Source organism: Phytophthora cinnamomi (genome assembly GCF_018691715.1).
Source record: "Phytophthora cinnamomi strain GKB4 chromosome Unknown Contig26, whole genome shotgun sequence".
NCBI lineage: Eukaryota > Oomycota > Peronosporomycetes > Peronosporales > Peronosporaceae > Phytophthora > Phytophthora cinnamomi.
In genome coordinates, this window is record NW_027150959.1 from 1,137,490 (window position 1) to 1,152,090 (window position 14,601).

The 14,601-nt window shown below is 54.3% G+C and overlaps 7 protein-coding genes across 7 annotated transcripts; 2 read left to right on the plus strand and 5 right to left on the minus strand.

Moving 5' to 3' along the window:
• Positions 1-65: 65 nt before the first annotated feature.
• Positions 66-524, minus strand: IUM83_08789 (uncharacterized protein; the record flags this gene model as incomplete). Its single annotated transcript, XM_067933184.1, has 1 exon — positions 66-524. The coding sequence occupies one exon, from the start codon at positions 522-524 to the stop codon at positions 66-68; it is 459 nt and encodes a 152-aa protein (XP_067794276.1).
• Positions 525-870: 346 nt separating this feature from the next.
• On the minus strand, positions 871-1,398 carry IUM83_08790 (Molybdenum cofactor sulfurase; the record flags this gene model as incomplete). The annotated part of the gene is made up of 1 exon (XM_067933185.1): positions 871-1,398. One exon carries the CDS (start codon positions 1,396-1,398, stop codon positions 871-873), a length of 528 nt encoding a protein of 175 aa, XP_067794159.1.
• Positions 1,399-1,826: 428 nt separating this feature from the next.
• Positions 1,827-2,402, minus strand: IUM83_08791 (Molybdenum cofactor sulfurase; the record flags this gene model as incomplete). Its single annotated transcript, XM_067933186.1, has 1 exon — positions 1,827-2,402. One exon carries the CDS (start codon positions 2,400-2,402, stop codon positions 1,827-1,829), a length of 576 nt encoding a protein of 191 aa, XP_067794160.1.
• Positions 2,403-2,886: 484 nt separating this feature from the next.
• IUM83_08792 (Molybdenum cofactor sulfurase) lies at positions 2,887-3,447 on the minus strand (the record flags this gene model as incomplete). Its single annotated transcript, XM_067933187.1, has 1 exon — positions 2,887-3,447. One exon carries the CDS (start codon positions 3,445-3,447, stop codon positions 2,887-2,889), a length of 561 nt encoding a protein of 186 aa, XP_067794157.1.
• A 1,609-nt stretch (positions 3,448-5,056) lies between these two features.
• On the plus strand, positions 5,057-6,312 carry IUM83_08793 (Cytochrome oxidase assembly protein 1; the record flags this gene model as incomplete). The annotated part of the gene is made up of 2 exons (XM_067933188.1): positions 5,057-5,341; positions 5,476-6,312. 2 exons carry the CDS (start codon positions 5,057-5,059, stop codon positions 6,310-6,312), a joined length of 1,122 nt encoding a protein of 373 aa, XP_067794165.1.
• Positions 6,313-6,588: 276 nt separating this feature from the next.
• On the plus strand, positions 6,589-7,173 carry IUM83_08794 (uncharacterized protein; the record flags this gene model as incomplete). Its single annotated transcript, XM_067933189.1, has 1 exon — positions 6,589-7,173. The coding sequence occupies one exon, from the start codon at positions 6,589-6,591 to the stop codon at positions 7,171-7,173; it is 585 nt and encodes a 194-aa protein (XP_067794167.1).
• A 110-nt stretch (positions 7,174-7,283) lies between these two features.
• Positions 7,284-7,778, minus strand: IUM83_08795 (uncharacterized protein; the record flags this gene model as incomplete). The annotated part of the gene is made up of 1 exon (XM_067933190.1): positions 7,284-7,778. The coding sequence occupies one exon, from the start codon at positions 7,776-7,778 to the stop codon at positions 7,284-7,286; it is 495 nt and encodes a 164-aa protein (XP_067794163.1).
• Between the last annotated feature and the right edge of the window lie 6,823 nt (positions 7,779-14,601).

Below are 14,601 nucleotides of genomic sequence, written 5' to 3' on the forward strand. Positions count from 1 at the left end.
GCTGCGAGATGAGGCAAATAACAATTCATTGATGCTGAATAGCTTCCCCGGCGTGGAAGAGCTACTTAAACTAAGCGTCCGAAGGGCCTTATGGCTATGACTGGGGGCGGAACGGTGGGGATCACTACAGGCGAGTGCGGCAGTCGTTCCTCGCCTCGTATTGCGCGCTTCGGCGGACTGCAGCCCGTTCGAATGGGGGACACCAAGCTGGTCATGACTCGAGGAGACCGTGGCGGTCTCTCGATCACGCGAAGTCCCGGGTGTGTTGCAGCCTTCGGAGTCTCTGCGAACGGTGAATGGCACCTGGAGCCCGGCGTCGGCCACGTCATGTGGTACGGCTCGGGCGACATCATGGCGCCGCCCACTTCGAGATCGATGCGCTCTCTCGCCTTGTCATGTTTGGGGCGACAGCGCAGCGAGCTGAAGGCTTCGTAAAGCCCCGGCACGAACTTGAAGATGAGGGCGATCACCACGACGCTCACCACGATCGGGATCACGACTGCGAGGACCATGGCGACGGACATGACGCAATTGGCCCCGAGAGCTCGAAAGTCGGAATGAATCGGCTAGCGGCGGTTGCGGTGGCGCTTCCTGGCGCCTGCCAGGAGCTTTAAGCCACCGGTGTCTCATTTTATCGGCGATGGCGAACCCAGCGCGCTGCACACATCCGCATCTAACGGTGTCGCTCCATACAACGAGGATGCCACGCTGGACGTTTGACGTTTCGATGCCGTGGTTAGTGACGTAGCTCAAGTGGTCTCTGGAGCGAGTTGACTCGAATGTGTGGAGGCTACGAAGGCGTTTGACATGTATTGAGAGCACTAATACACTTATGTCCCTTGGTGTTGAACTGCTAACTTACATGTCGAGTTACACCTTGGCGCCGGGCGAGTTAACCCCTTCGATGGGCGACAGCACGCCAGAAGGTGTCATCTCGAGGTGATACTGGCCTGGCACTTCTGTTGGGCCGGACGGCTCCTTGGTTGTCGTCAGGATCGACAGCGTCAGCGTTGCGATGAAGCAGAACATGCCGATGAACGTGAAGGCGACCGAGGCCTTGAGGTTGTGGCAGTGCCAAACCAGCTCGCAGAATTTCAAGTAGTCCGACGCGGCGAGGCAAATGCCGCCGATGAGCAGCACGAAGGCAAGCACCGCGTCAATTCCTTGCTCGACACGGGTCGACAGTCGATTGGAGAAGTTGAAAATCCCCACGGCCCCGACGAACCACAAAGTGTACAGCATGCCGGTATAGTTCATGAGCAGCACGAAGATGGACGAGTGGAAGGTGATGCCCCCTGCGGCGACAAACGCCATGCCCAACAGACAGCACACGAACTGCGCGCACCGAAGCGCGAAGTTGGTTCTTGCGAGCGTCGCTGGGGTCAGCAGCGCGATCATGGTGCGGAGGTTTTTGGTCGCTTGAGTTCTGGAGTCAAAAAGCGCGAATGAACTTGACCAGGGATCAGCAGACCGCGGTAACTCGCACCGGAACGCCAAGTGGGTGCCACGCCATGCGACTTTGCGCTGCTGAAGCTTCAGAAAAAAAAAACTACTAGCAAGCTCGTCTGGCCACCGCCCGTGGGTTTCTAGAAGGCTTAGCGTCGACCCGAGTGCATGTTCTGATTGCAGCTGGAGCGTGAAAATGTATGGAAAAGGGGGTAATGGTGGGTAGAGCGCTCGCCGCTGAACTCTTCGTTACGTGAGCGTGGAGCTCGTTTCAAAGTGTCCGCTGCCTTCAGCCCAGCTGGGAAGAACTACAACGGAATAGGGATGAGATTGACATGTGGGATGCCAGTATATGCTCACGCTCAGCTACTATATCGCTGCTAGACCTTGAAGCTTGGTTCGTCATGATCGCCTGTGGGCGACAATGGCGGCGTGACGGCCGTGATTTCTATGTGGTAGGCCTCGGGCGCTTCTGTTGCTGCGTGGGTGGCCTCCTGCTCCTGGACTGTGGTGAAGCACGTCATAGCCAGCGACGCGAGGAAGAAAAGCATGCCCACGAACGTGAACGCCAAGGCGGCCTTGACGGTGCCGCAGTGCACGTTGAAGTAGCCGTAGATGGTGCACTTGGAGACGTCGACCGAGTCGGCCAGCACGACGCCGGCCGCGAGCATGAGCAGCGCGAGCGCAGCGTCCACCGCCTGCTCCATCCGCGCCGTCAAGCGGTTCGCGACCTGCAGCGTCTCCACCACCAGGATGCACCACAGCGCGTACAGCATGGCCGTGTAGCTCATGGTGTAGACGAAGATGGATACGCTCGTGTAGAGCCCAAAGTAGACGCCCTGGTAGCCGTAGGACAGCGCCACCAGCACCATCGCCGTCAGACAGCTCACAAACTGCAACGCGCGCAGCGACACCCTTAGCGTCCGCAGCGCGGTGGATGTCACCGCCACCAGCATGTCCGAGTCTACAGTAGTATGGGCCCCAAAACGTGGGGTCGAGCCGAGAGATGGCAGGCCGCTATTTCTGCGGACAGTGAAAACGTCTGCGCTTCTTGACGCGCTGCTTTGCCCCCCAAAGGGTACAAGTTGAAGTTGCCTTGATACCGATTGGCTGACTCGCTCGTGTACAACTGGTGTAGATACTGTGTACACCTGGTGTAGTGTCGCGTCGCACTTCAACATGCACCTGAGTCCAGACACCGAGCACGCCAACGCTCTCTCTCGTTGGCTCTGGAAGACAATAGGTTGACCTCACCCACCCACGAGTCGTGGGCCACAACACGATGACAGAGAGAGATAACAACCACGTGATAAACTTAACTGGCAATTGCATTCACTAGAAACTTGAGGGGGTGAGGCTGCCTCGACGTGCTGACGGCGTTCCCGTGGCCCCCTCCTCTGCAGAAGGTGAAGAAGTATAACGCCATGCTCTGCGCCATCCTTACACCTTGGAAGCGGGGCCGTCGGCCAAGTTGCCGATGGGGGAGAGCGCGCCCGACGTGGGCGTGGCGCTCTGGTGGTAGGGCACGGGCTCCTCGACCTGCACCTCGCCCGCCAGGCCCTGCGACGCGCCCGTGGCGGCCACGAACGTGAGGCCGAGCGAGACGAGGAAGAGGAACATGGAGATGAAGTCGAAGGCCGTGGCCGCCCTGAGGTTGTGGCAGTGCCAGCCGTAGCCGCAGTTCTTCGTGTAGTCCGAGGCGGCCAGGCAGATGCCGGCCACCAGCAGCGCCAAGGCCAGCGCGGCGTCCGTGGCCTGCTCCAGGCGCAGCGCCGGGCGGTTGGCCAGGTGCAGCACCTCCACGGCCACCACGTACCACAGCGTGTAGAGCATGCCCGTGTAGCCCATGAGCAGCACGAACGTGCTCGAGTGGGTCGCGCCGCCGCTGTAGAAGCCCGCGGCCGCGAAGGCCATGGCCAGCAGGCTGCACAGGAACTGCAGGCCGCGCAGGCCCAGGCGCAGGTACGCCATGTTCGTCGGGGTCGCGGCTCCGATCGGCATTTGTGGCTGGATCTGAGTCGGAAGAGGTTTGGCTTGGCTTGAGCTTGGCTTGGCTTGTCACTGGCTCGCGCAGATTCGAGAATGGCTCGGGAGCGCCTTGCCCTTCTTCCAGGGTTGTCGGAGTGATGGTCGTTATGCGACACGCGGAGTGTACCCAAGGAAAAAGCGCCAAAAAGCGACTTATGACCGGCGCCTCTCCCTGACTTTTTGCACGGCAACTTGTATGGCGCGACGGCCCGTTGCCATCGACGCGTCGCCTGCTGGCATGGCACGTGGGCTAGCTGGACCTTACGGTGCCGAGCGGCTGTCAGGCATTGCGCTGCTGACGTAAAGATGGAGATAAGCTGTTAGATTGATGATGTGCGTTCCAGTGGCGGAGGCGGTAAGCAATGCAGGGCTGCTGCTGGCTGCAACCTGCGATCGTGCAGTGGGCCGTTGGGAAGCGAAATTCCCTTCCCAACCTTAGGGGAAGGCGGAGCGCACCCAGGGTTGCCTGACTCGCACCGCGGAGGATCGCGGGACGAAAGCCACGCGCTTCTAGCAGCTGGAAAATCCATTGCGGTGCGACCGAGCCAGCTGGCGCTGCAACGAGAGAGACTTATCTGGACATGGAGCGCCGGCACGACGTTCGCCGCGCGACCGACGCCTAGAAGTTCTCGCATCTTGTAGTTCTGTTAGAACTACTGAGATGTGAGCTCTCATTTCGAGATGGTGATCGATCGCCGACCTTGTGTCTCAATTGCAGGCAATTGACTCGCCGCGTCTGCCTAGCGTCGCAGAACACACTCATCGTTGGACACTCACGAGCGCGGACGCCGATGGGCAGACACACTCGATAGCTACATTTGTGTACATGTAAACCTAGTTTTGGCTTTGGCTTGGGAAAACAAGTTCATGCTATCATCATCCCGGTTGTCTGACTATGAAAATCAAACTAAGAGGGTCCTTTGGAGGTTGAGATGTGAACACAGTTGACGGCACATTCGATCACGGAGGGGATTAAACGTGTGCTTTTAGTGCTCGCGTTCCTATGAGCAAATCGATAAAACTGCAGCGCACGGCGCGAGCAGCGAGCTGCCCTTCCGCTGCAATTCAGTATCAGTGCTCGCTAGCGATGCAAACAGATACACGCACGCACGACTTGAAGAGCATGTAAGGAGCTGATCTAGGCCCGCGGGGGTGGAGGCCCCCTCGTTCCACTCTCATCAACGCCTAGACGGTGAAAGAGGCCAAGCTCAGAACGAGCCCGGCCACCACCAAGCATTCCTATTCCACGCCTGTAACAGAGCTAGCGCTATGGGGGAGAGCAAGTAAACTCCTGACATAGAACGTGGTGGCAATGACGGCGACGAAGTCTCCAACTATACAAAACGCGACTGTATCCGCTTCCAAGGCTTTTTCCAAACTGAGCTCTCCGCCTGACGTTCGGACCTGTACGAATGACTGGTGTTCAGCCACTAAAGCGAAGTACCGATATGAAGTAGGTATACGAAAAGTAATCCGTAAGTACTTCCTAAAACCTGTCCATATCGATACCGTCTTTGCGAAGGCAATGAACACCCGAATAGAAGCCCGTCCATCTAGCGCCGCACAATCCACCGCCGTCGCCATGCTGCTGCAGCTCCTGCGCCGCGCGGGCGCTGTTCCTGTCGCCCGCAGGGGCTTGACGTTCGATGCGCACCCTATGACTGCGTTTGATCGGCGCCGCGCGCAGCCCGCGCGCTTCAGCAGCAGCCGGCAGGGCGCGGACAAGCCACTGGGGCTCAAGGACGGCGCCAAGACGGCGTCGGGGCTGTCGCCCACCATGCAGATGCTGGTGGCGTACGTGGTGGTGGCCATGTCGGCCATGGGCGTGGTGGCACGCTTCAAGAGCCGGGATGCCAAGGAGGACGAGGTACGGTGCGGCCGTTGTTTGCCCCATATTTCCATTCCATGGAATGTTTCCCCATTGATGACGTTGCAGTTGCCTTGACCTTCAAAAGGCAAAGCTGAAGTTCCGCTAACGTCACCATTACTTGCCGTTATCAGAACGTGCGCATCTTCAACATGGCCAAGCGCGCCGTGGTCAAGGACCGACGCGTGTTCGAGACCGTGGGCTACCCGAAGGACTTTGAGCGCGTCACGGAGCTGAACGTCGACGGCACACCCGTCGAGCCCAGGAGCAGTGAGGGCAGCTTCCGGGTCAAGGGCGACAGCGGCAGCGTCGTGGTGCACTACCGCCAAAACCTGCACGCGGGTGAGGGCGACGAAGAGGACAAGGATAGCAGCATCATCACGTTCGACGAGCTGAGCGTGGAGCTGGCGGACGGCTCGCGCTTCTCGGCGCTCGAGGCGTTCCTGCAGAATCAGGACGTCGTGACGCACCAGAAGTCCAAGACGTTGGGCAACAAGATGTTCTTCCCCGTGATCGGCGGCGTGCTCATCGGCGGCGTGGCGTCCTTCTTCGCCATCCGCATCTTGCGCAACCGACCGTTCTACGTGCACAAGCTCGTGCTGGACCACGTGAACAACCACGACCTAGCGCGGCAGCTATTGGGCCACCCCATCAAGAGCGACCGCTCCAAGTACGTGGGCGTGCTCACGAACGAGGCGGCGAACTACACCATCGCGTGCAGCGGCCCCAAGGGCAACGGCACGCTCATCGTCAAGGCCTTCAAGAAGGACAACCCCGACGACACGTCCGACGGCAAGACGGAGGACACGGCAGCCACCACCGGCGTCATGACCACCCCCGGCACGTCCTGGAAGTTCTCCACCCTCGTGCTCTCCGTCAGCCGCAACGAGAAGCGCAAGGCCAAGAATGCCAAGACCATCAACCTCCTGAGCGGAGGAGACGTGCCTCCCGTCTCGTCGCAGCGGCATTAGATTGATTTAGTTTCCAGGAGCCCTCGATCAACCTCGCAAAGTACCAAATAGAACTGAAGGTCAGATCAACCATGCGTATGAGGCAACAACCCGCCACGGTTGGCATCGATTCCATCAGTCGGCAGTACGGTTCAATCGCTGCATTGACGAGGTACAGCTGAGGTTCCATCCACGTTTTGGAAGACTGGATGTACCTAAGGCATCGAAGAGAGGGACGTGTGTTGACGCCACCTCACTCTCGAATTCTCTCGGTGGCGCTTCAATCGTCCAGTTACGATGGTTTTGTCCATGGCTCCGTACGCGGTCACTCTCGCCTGCATATTACTGCGCGGCTTTCAGCTGGTGTTCGCATTGGTGTCGATGATCACAGCGTCGATGACGTTTCCGATGACCAGCGCCTCCAACGGCCTCGCTTTTCGGCTCGGCAGCGCTGAAAACCTCTTCGTCTTGGTCGTGGCCTACACGGTCGCGCAGTATTCCGGGGCGCTGCTGATTCTGGTGGAGCTGTTCCCCATGATGCTGCGCCCTCGAGCAACTCTTACGCGAACAGCGGACGGTCTCCTGGCAGTTCTGGCACTCAGCGCGGGCATCGTCCTCGCCACCAGTGACTACGGCCAGGACTGCGACGGCTACGCAGTTCTGGTGCGCTGCACGAACCTCAGGTCCTCGTACATCTTCGTCATTCTGAGTGCAGTACCGCTAATCGGTTCCGTGCTCCTGACTTTCGTGGAATCCGACGACCTCAGAGTGGCTGAGATGGAAGAGTGTCGAGACAGAGCGGGCAGCTACCGAATGGTGGCTGCTACCCCCGGGAGCTCTACGTTGTCACCGATCGACAACCGATACATTGTCACGGCTTGAAAGGGGACTGTAGTGCTGTAGATGTTATGGGAAGTTTGGGGGGGTATCAATCAACCGAATCGTTGAACATGCACAACTCTATTTGGTTTTTTAGTCGAGTGGTGGAGTTGCTACTGCGCTGTACGTCGACGCATGGCGGTGGGGGAGCGCATTGCCGTTCCCGTGCAATTGCGGCGGAAGTCGAGGTGTCCGTGGCTCGAGCGTCGCTTACGACTGTTGTCGTAGTACTTGTCGTGGCGGCGACGGGTGTTGTGCACGCGGTCGTAGCGCTTGTCGGCGATGTAGATCACCACGAAACAGGCGACGAACGTGAGGCCGATGGACGCGAAGAAAAGCCCCAGGCCGCAGACAGGTCCGATGCACGCGTCGCCTGTGCCCTTCCTGCCTCGGTTCGAGCTGGACACGGTGGGGGCGGCAGCGAACACTTGGGATAGCTCGTCTTGAACCGTGCGTTGTCGCTGGACAGGGACTTCATTGTTGCGAGCTGGCAGTAGGACTGGATTCGGTGGTGTCACGACGCGTTGGGCTGGAGAGACTGCACCTCGACGGAGCGAGTAGGCGCTGGTATTTGCTGGGAACTGCAGCACTAGTAGGAGCATCGCCATGACTATAGGCAATGCCAAAATGGACCCCGACAGCTTCACACGCATACTTGAGACCGAAACAGTAGGTGTGGACGAGCTTGGGCAGACGAGAGATAATCGCGGTGTGAGTTCTGCTGGGCCAGCCCCAATTCGGATATCGCTGCAGCATCCCATCACTGTTCTCTAAATGCATCGCCGAGCAGTTAGCGAAACCAACGTTCTCTTCTATCTTCGAGGACAGCAGCCCTACTACATGTACACTATTTTTTTTTGCCAGGTATCGTCAGATGGGAACTCACACCGATCGGAAAGCCTGTCCAGTCTCAAGAAATAACTCATCTAACACTCGTATAGCGCATCAAACCAATTCGTCCAAGCCCAAGTAAAACAAGATTTCTGTGCTAGACGAGTGTTTGACGTAGTACAGCAAATTGAAAGCGTTCCAAACTTACTGCGAGAAAAACTCAGCGGCTCGAGCGCCTGCTGTGTCCATGGTGGTGATTTTTATCGAGTGCATTCCTCTACATGATCCCAAAGCGGTTGGAAGAGTTCTATTAGAACTCCGACGGGGGTACTGAGTAGTAGACGAAATGCCCCAGTGCAATTCATTTGTGTCTATGTGCAAGTAGTACAGTACAACAGTTGTACTGTAGCAAGTGCATTGAGCTGTGCCATTTAGGTACCCGACAAAGCGACAAACGAGAGTCATATGTTCGGTAAAGACTCCACCTTTCCATTGCAAACCATGTACTCAGTCTATAAATTCCTAAGTCACGGTCTCCCCTCCAATTTGGTGGTCCACCGGCTTAGGAACCATGGCCCCGTCCCGAAGCCGAGCCCAGCGCACCCAAGAAGAGCTCGACGATCAAGACCGTGAACGCTGGGATCAGCTTTTCGCCGAAGAGGAAGCTCGGCATCGCGCTTTATCGCGTATAGACCTTCAGGCCAACCAAGGAGAATCTGACGACGATCTAGCGTCGCCTTCACCAGTATACGACCGATGTCTGCGTGTGTATGGTGCCGATCATGTGCTAAGAATGTGCAACTTCGCGCCAATGGAGTTTGAACGACTGTGGGACGCTCTGGAGGACCACATTCTAAGTCATTGGAATGTTGGTAGAGGGAAGAAGAGCTCAAACGATCCGAAGGATATTCTGTTCATGTTGCTCGCTTCGCTCAAGCACTGCGGTAGTTGGGACACGGTTTCCAATTTGTTTCATATCGACCCCTCACCGTTCCAGAAGATGATCAAGAAGTTCACCACGATGCTCGAGCCCTTTGTGTACCAGACCTTCGTCGAAGACGAAGAAAAGCGCTGGACAATGAAGCAATTGACGGCCACTGGTAACACGTTTGCTAACTTTCCTTGTGCTCGTTACGCAACCGATGTTACATTTCAGCAAGCAGACACGCCCAGTGGACGTGTCAACGAAATAAAGAAGTACTTTAGTGGCAAGCATCACCTCTACGGGCTGAAGGTTGAGGTGTCCGTCATTCCGACGGGAGTGGCGGTTAACTGCTCCAGTTGGGAACCCGGGAGCGTTCACGACTCGACTATTTTCCGATCAAACAAGATGTTTCACATTTCAGCCATGCAAAAGAAGTTTGACGAGACCCTACTGGACGACGAGGGGCCTCTGCTGGACCAATACGAGCATGACTGGGCTGTACTGGTCGATAAAGAATACCAGGGATTGGTCGACGAATTCCGCATCATTCAACCAAAGATAAAGGCCCCACACGAGCCTCCGCTCTCCACAGAAGATCGTCGAGAGATTGATCGCATCTCGCAAGATCGAGTCCTTGTTGAAAATTACTTCGGGCGGCTAAAGAAAATGTGGGGGGTTATGGCGCATAAGTGGACCCGGGATCGACCTTCTTATAACATGTTCTTCAGAACATGCTTGGCGTTCACGAATTACAGCGTGCGGTGTAGACCTCTGCGACGTGAGGAAGGTGTATACTACCACCGATACGAGGCTCGCCTAATTGAAGTTGGCCTCGCCATCGAAGAAAGCAAGAAATTGAAGCGCCAGAAGTACAGAGACGACAGACGAGCAAGACTTCAGCTTCATTCTCGCGGCGTCGTTCGCACCAGAACATCTTCCAGTCGTAGGACGAGCGTTGGCAACGTTGGGCTCGACAGTGACAGCCGCCACAGGACCACTTCTAACCGTCGGGCGAGCGTCGGCAGCAGCAGCCTGCTTGACAGTGACTACAGCATCGAGTTCGGATTGTCGTGATTTTCTTTTTTGCCTTTTGGCACCCCTTTGAGGCGAACGGTTGATACTAGATAGTAACGCGCAGTCCAGTAACCAAAATCCTAATTCATTTGAGTGCGTTTGAATACACCATGAACGATTTGCATTGAGGGTTACCTTCGCATCTGCTTCTTACAAATCTAAATCGACCTGCCAGCGCCGATGCCACCTTGGATTACATGTAGTACGGGTACTCCGTGATTGAATTTAGGTTCTACCTAATGTATTGTGAAAATAGATGTTCTGGGTTTGATTCTTTTTGAGTGTCACGATAATTGACATGGGGAGCGTATACCTAGTAGGTATTACCCACCCGATCACCAGCATGGTGGACGGACTGCACATTTCCCTTCCTCAAAGCCTCTACTACTATCCTCTACTGTGTACATCGCTACAGTGTTGGCGGTTGCAGCCATCTTGAGTTTTTCCAGTTCCGTTTGGGGTATTGTTGGAACTGGGCCGAACCTTATGGTCTCCATGATCGCCTTCACGGTCGCCGCGGAACATTTATTTAGTTGAATCCTGGCGTAAGTGATGCGTTCAAGCGACAAGTGCTTTTGCTAGGAGTCATGGCTGTGATCTCAGTAATTTGTCCTGCTTTTAGCTGTGCTTACCTTAAAGCCAGCCCACGATTGTCGTCATCTCTTTGGATGCAGTGAACGGCGTGATAACTTTTTCGGGTCTTACGCAGTCAGTTAAACAACAGCGAGAGCAGTTGAACTCGACGAGGTAAAACATGCTTCTAGAAATCTCGTCCCTGCAGTTATGGATAGTTGTCAGAGCCTTCGATTCCTTTTTTCTTTTCGGCGTTTACTTGTGTCAGCAGTCGACGCACAAACACTACCTTCACACACAAAACAAAGTGACCGGTCAACTTGAATTGATGCTTGAAAATCTGTTAGTGTATGTAGACGCACGTTGGACAAATCCAATCCCGGCGTGGACTTATCTCCCCCTTTGAGTGGTTAGCTAAAATTGCAGCTGCATAGACAATATACACAGTAGTTGTCGCCGCTTTCATTGTCCTATGACGACCTACAAACGTTGTTCGTATTGAAATGGTTCTGGTAGCTAGTACACTCGAACTAATTTCAGCAACCCACACGCACACAATTGTCTAATCCAGCTTCAGCAACATGAAGCACTCATGCAGGTAGTCCCCCCCGTCGTTGGCGAATCAAGAGACGAACACAAGGATCAATCGATGCTTGTTGTTAAAGGGCCAGAGCACAGAGTCATCGGGTTTGGTCGAAAACAAATCGCAGGTTACGACAAACTTCAGGTCATCGGCATGTATTCTCTGGTAAGGCTGAAAGCATTTCAGACGTATTGCGAGAACACATCGATAGCTCATGCTGTCGATGTCTGTCTGCTGATTCCCGTTCCCCTTTTGCTTGGGGGTCGTGTTTCTTGAGTGGATCCCATTGGTTAATCCCGACCTGGGCTGAAAACGGGTTTTGGATCCTCTTCTTTCTGAGTGGAACGATAGCTGCTATCAGCACCACTTACCAGATAACCGATCTCATTGATCGAACCCACATCTCTCTGATGCAAAGTATCCGAATTGCCGTCATGCTCATGACTGCGTATATCGGAACTCTGCTGATCATCTCGGTGGTTTGGGTCTCCTGTGCTTTGTTGTCCTCAGCCTCATCTTAGCATCTACGATAGACTTGAAGACCTTCAAGGCAAATCCGGGCCTCGCGCACGAAACGCAGCTTCAACTTTGTGTCTTGAGGGAAGAAGGCTTAATCACGATACTCTACCCTGCGTTCAGCGGTATATACACCAAGGCGAGTTCTAATGAACGTGCTGCGCTCGTTCTACTTCTTCCTCTAACCAAGTTGGTCATGAATAACATTGTGGCTTGGGCCTCGCCTCTCATGATCCGCTTAGTGCAGTATTTTCGATTGAAGTGTTTAACGCTTAATACGTCGCGACATACACGCAGTCCACCAAATCAACGCTAGTCACGGCCGTCACCATCACATTCGACGGCGCTAGTGGCATATTCACGTTCTATTCCTTGGTTAACCGTACGAGATCAATGCAAAGGCAGATGCGGCTGCTCGAGGTCAATGTAGAGAGCGAAAAGGATGCAAGTGAAGAGCTAGTTCCTAAAGTTATGACAGCTTCACAACACCTTAAATCCTTGTGGATGTGCCGAGGCTCAGTTATTCGAGTGTGCGCCCCACTAAAATCGCTACTAGGCGGCGAAAACGAGCGTGTACTAGACTCCCTCACTCGCCGTCTCCTTCATTTGAGAAACACGAAGCCTTCAGAGACCACAAAGCAGACCCAGGCGAAGCCCATGAAGATCATAAGTTGGAGCTGGTGGAACGCACCCTTCAATTACAATTTAACTGCGAGTATCATGTTCTCGTAGAATACGATGAATGCGCCGTCCCCATAATCTTCGGCATCTACTCGTCTATTCTGTGTCAGTTTCCCTCGAGGAAGTACTACCCGAAGACACAAGACATGGTGCCCGGCCAACTGGAAGGTATGCTGACAAGCCTCTCGTTGTACGTGGCTTTGGAGGTTTTGTCATTCGTAGTAATGCACGCGGCGCTCAAGTGGAAATTCAAGTTATCGGCTCTATCAGCTGGCGTTTGTGTTGGAGACACAAGTTGTGCAAATCCAGGCTCGACTGTTCTTCTGGATCGTCTTCATTCCCCAATTTACGCTGCAGCAATATGGGTATATTTCAGCTTCCACTTTTAGTGGATACGCCAAGACTCGAGGGTTACGACTGAACAGGGTAGCACGTTTTGATTGTTGACAGCAAAATGCCAACTTTGTCGTAGGAAGTTGAAACAGCGGTGGGGACAGCTAGGCTAATTTCAGTTTATAAACTTCACGAACAGAACGGCTAGACATTCCAGTTACGAATGCGCCTCAAGAACCCTGTGCAGGTAGTCCCAGCACCTGTTCATGGCTCCTCTAGCGAAGGAGGCTCTACGATCGAGTCTAATGAGACGAGATTTTCTCGCACTGCTTCATGGAGAAAGCGGGCGTTGCAGGTTGGGCAGAGTGTTGTCTCAGGCTACAACAAACTGCAGGTCAGTCACCGCGGCATGTACTCGATTGAAAGACTGAAAGCGTTCCAGAACTATTGCGATACAACGTCGGTGATTCGAGCTGTCGGTGTCTGCATATTGACTCCAGTGCCGTCTCTAATGACCGTAATCCTCCTTGAGTGCATCCCGTTGCGCGCTCCAGAGGATGGCTGGATGGCCAACATTGGCTTTTGGGTCCGGTTCTTTCTCAGTGGGATGGTCATTGCTGTGAGCTGCACGCACCAGGTGAAAGACATGGTGGATCGATTGAAAATTTCGGCAATGCAGTGTCTGGGAATTGGTGTAGTGGTAATGAGCGTGTATATTGCCACGCTTATAGCGATTGCATCCGCTTGGGTTTTCCCCGTTCCGTTCGGAATTGTGCTTGGAATTGGACCTACCTTGTCAGTGTACGCTATAACTTTGCTACTAACAGTTGGCCCCAAGACTTTCAGGGAAAACCCAGGCCTCGGACAGGAGATTAAGCTGCAATTCTACGTGTTGGGAGCACAAGGCGTTGTCGCCTTTATTTATCCAGCATTTAGTAGTGTTTACTCCAATGCAACCTCAAATCAACGAGCAGCTCTGGTATTATTGCTACCAATAACCAAGGTGGTGATGAAGAATGCCGTAGCGTGGGCTTGCTCGCACTTGGAAGACTATGTTCCGGTAATTACAGTCTTTTCGATTGAAGTTTTTAATGCGCTGTATGTGGCGACCTGCATGCAGTCGACAAAATCTACGTTGGCGACGGTTGTCATCATCACTGTCGACGTCGTGAATGGCGTGTTCACGTTTCGTTCACTGATTAAAAGCACGCGGGTGCTGCACAAGCAAATTCAGTCATCGCTAGCCAACGCGGAAGATAAAATTCAATCGGTGGAGGAGCTTCTGCCCACAGTGATGACAGTTTCTCAAAATCTTCGCACATTCCGAACACGTCGAGGCAAACCGATCAGAGTGCTAGCTCCGCTCAACCGCCGCTTTCGAAGTGATAGTGAACATACGCTGGGGTCAATTGCCCACCATCTGCTCTCGTTCGAGAAGCGTGAAGCTCTTCAATCTACTACAAACGAGACATCCGATCTGAAAACGGTAGATTTGTCAACAGGTCAAACGACGTTGCAAGACAAACCGAAGCTGCCTTGCACTTTCATCAGTGACTCTCATAGCACGACAAACAGAACATCAAAGCAAGAATCGCAGCACATGGATCAAAAGGTGGAGTTCGTGGAAAATACGCTCCAGTTGCTCTTCCATTGCGAATATCACGCTCTCGTGGAGTACGTGGAATGTGCGGTGCCCATGGTTTTTGGTATCTATTCCAGCGTTCTGTGCGCGTTGCCGTCCCACAAGTACTACCCACTCACTAGAGACATGGTGCCAAGCCAGTTGGAGGGGATGTTGAAAAACTTGTCTGTGTATGTGGCTCTGGAAGTGATATCGTTTGTAGTGATGCACATCGCTCTTACATGGAAGTTCAAGCTATCAGCTTTGTATCAACTGGCATTTGTTCTGGAGACG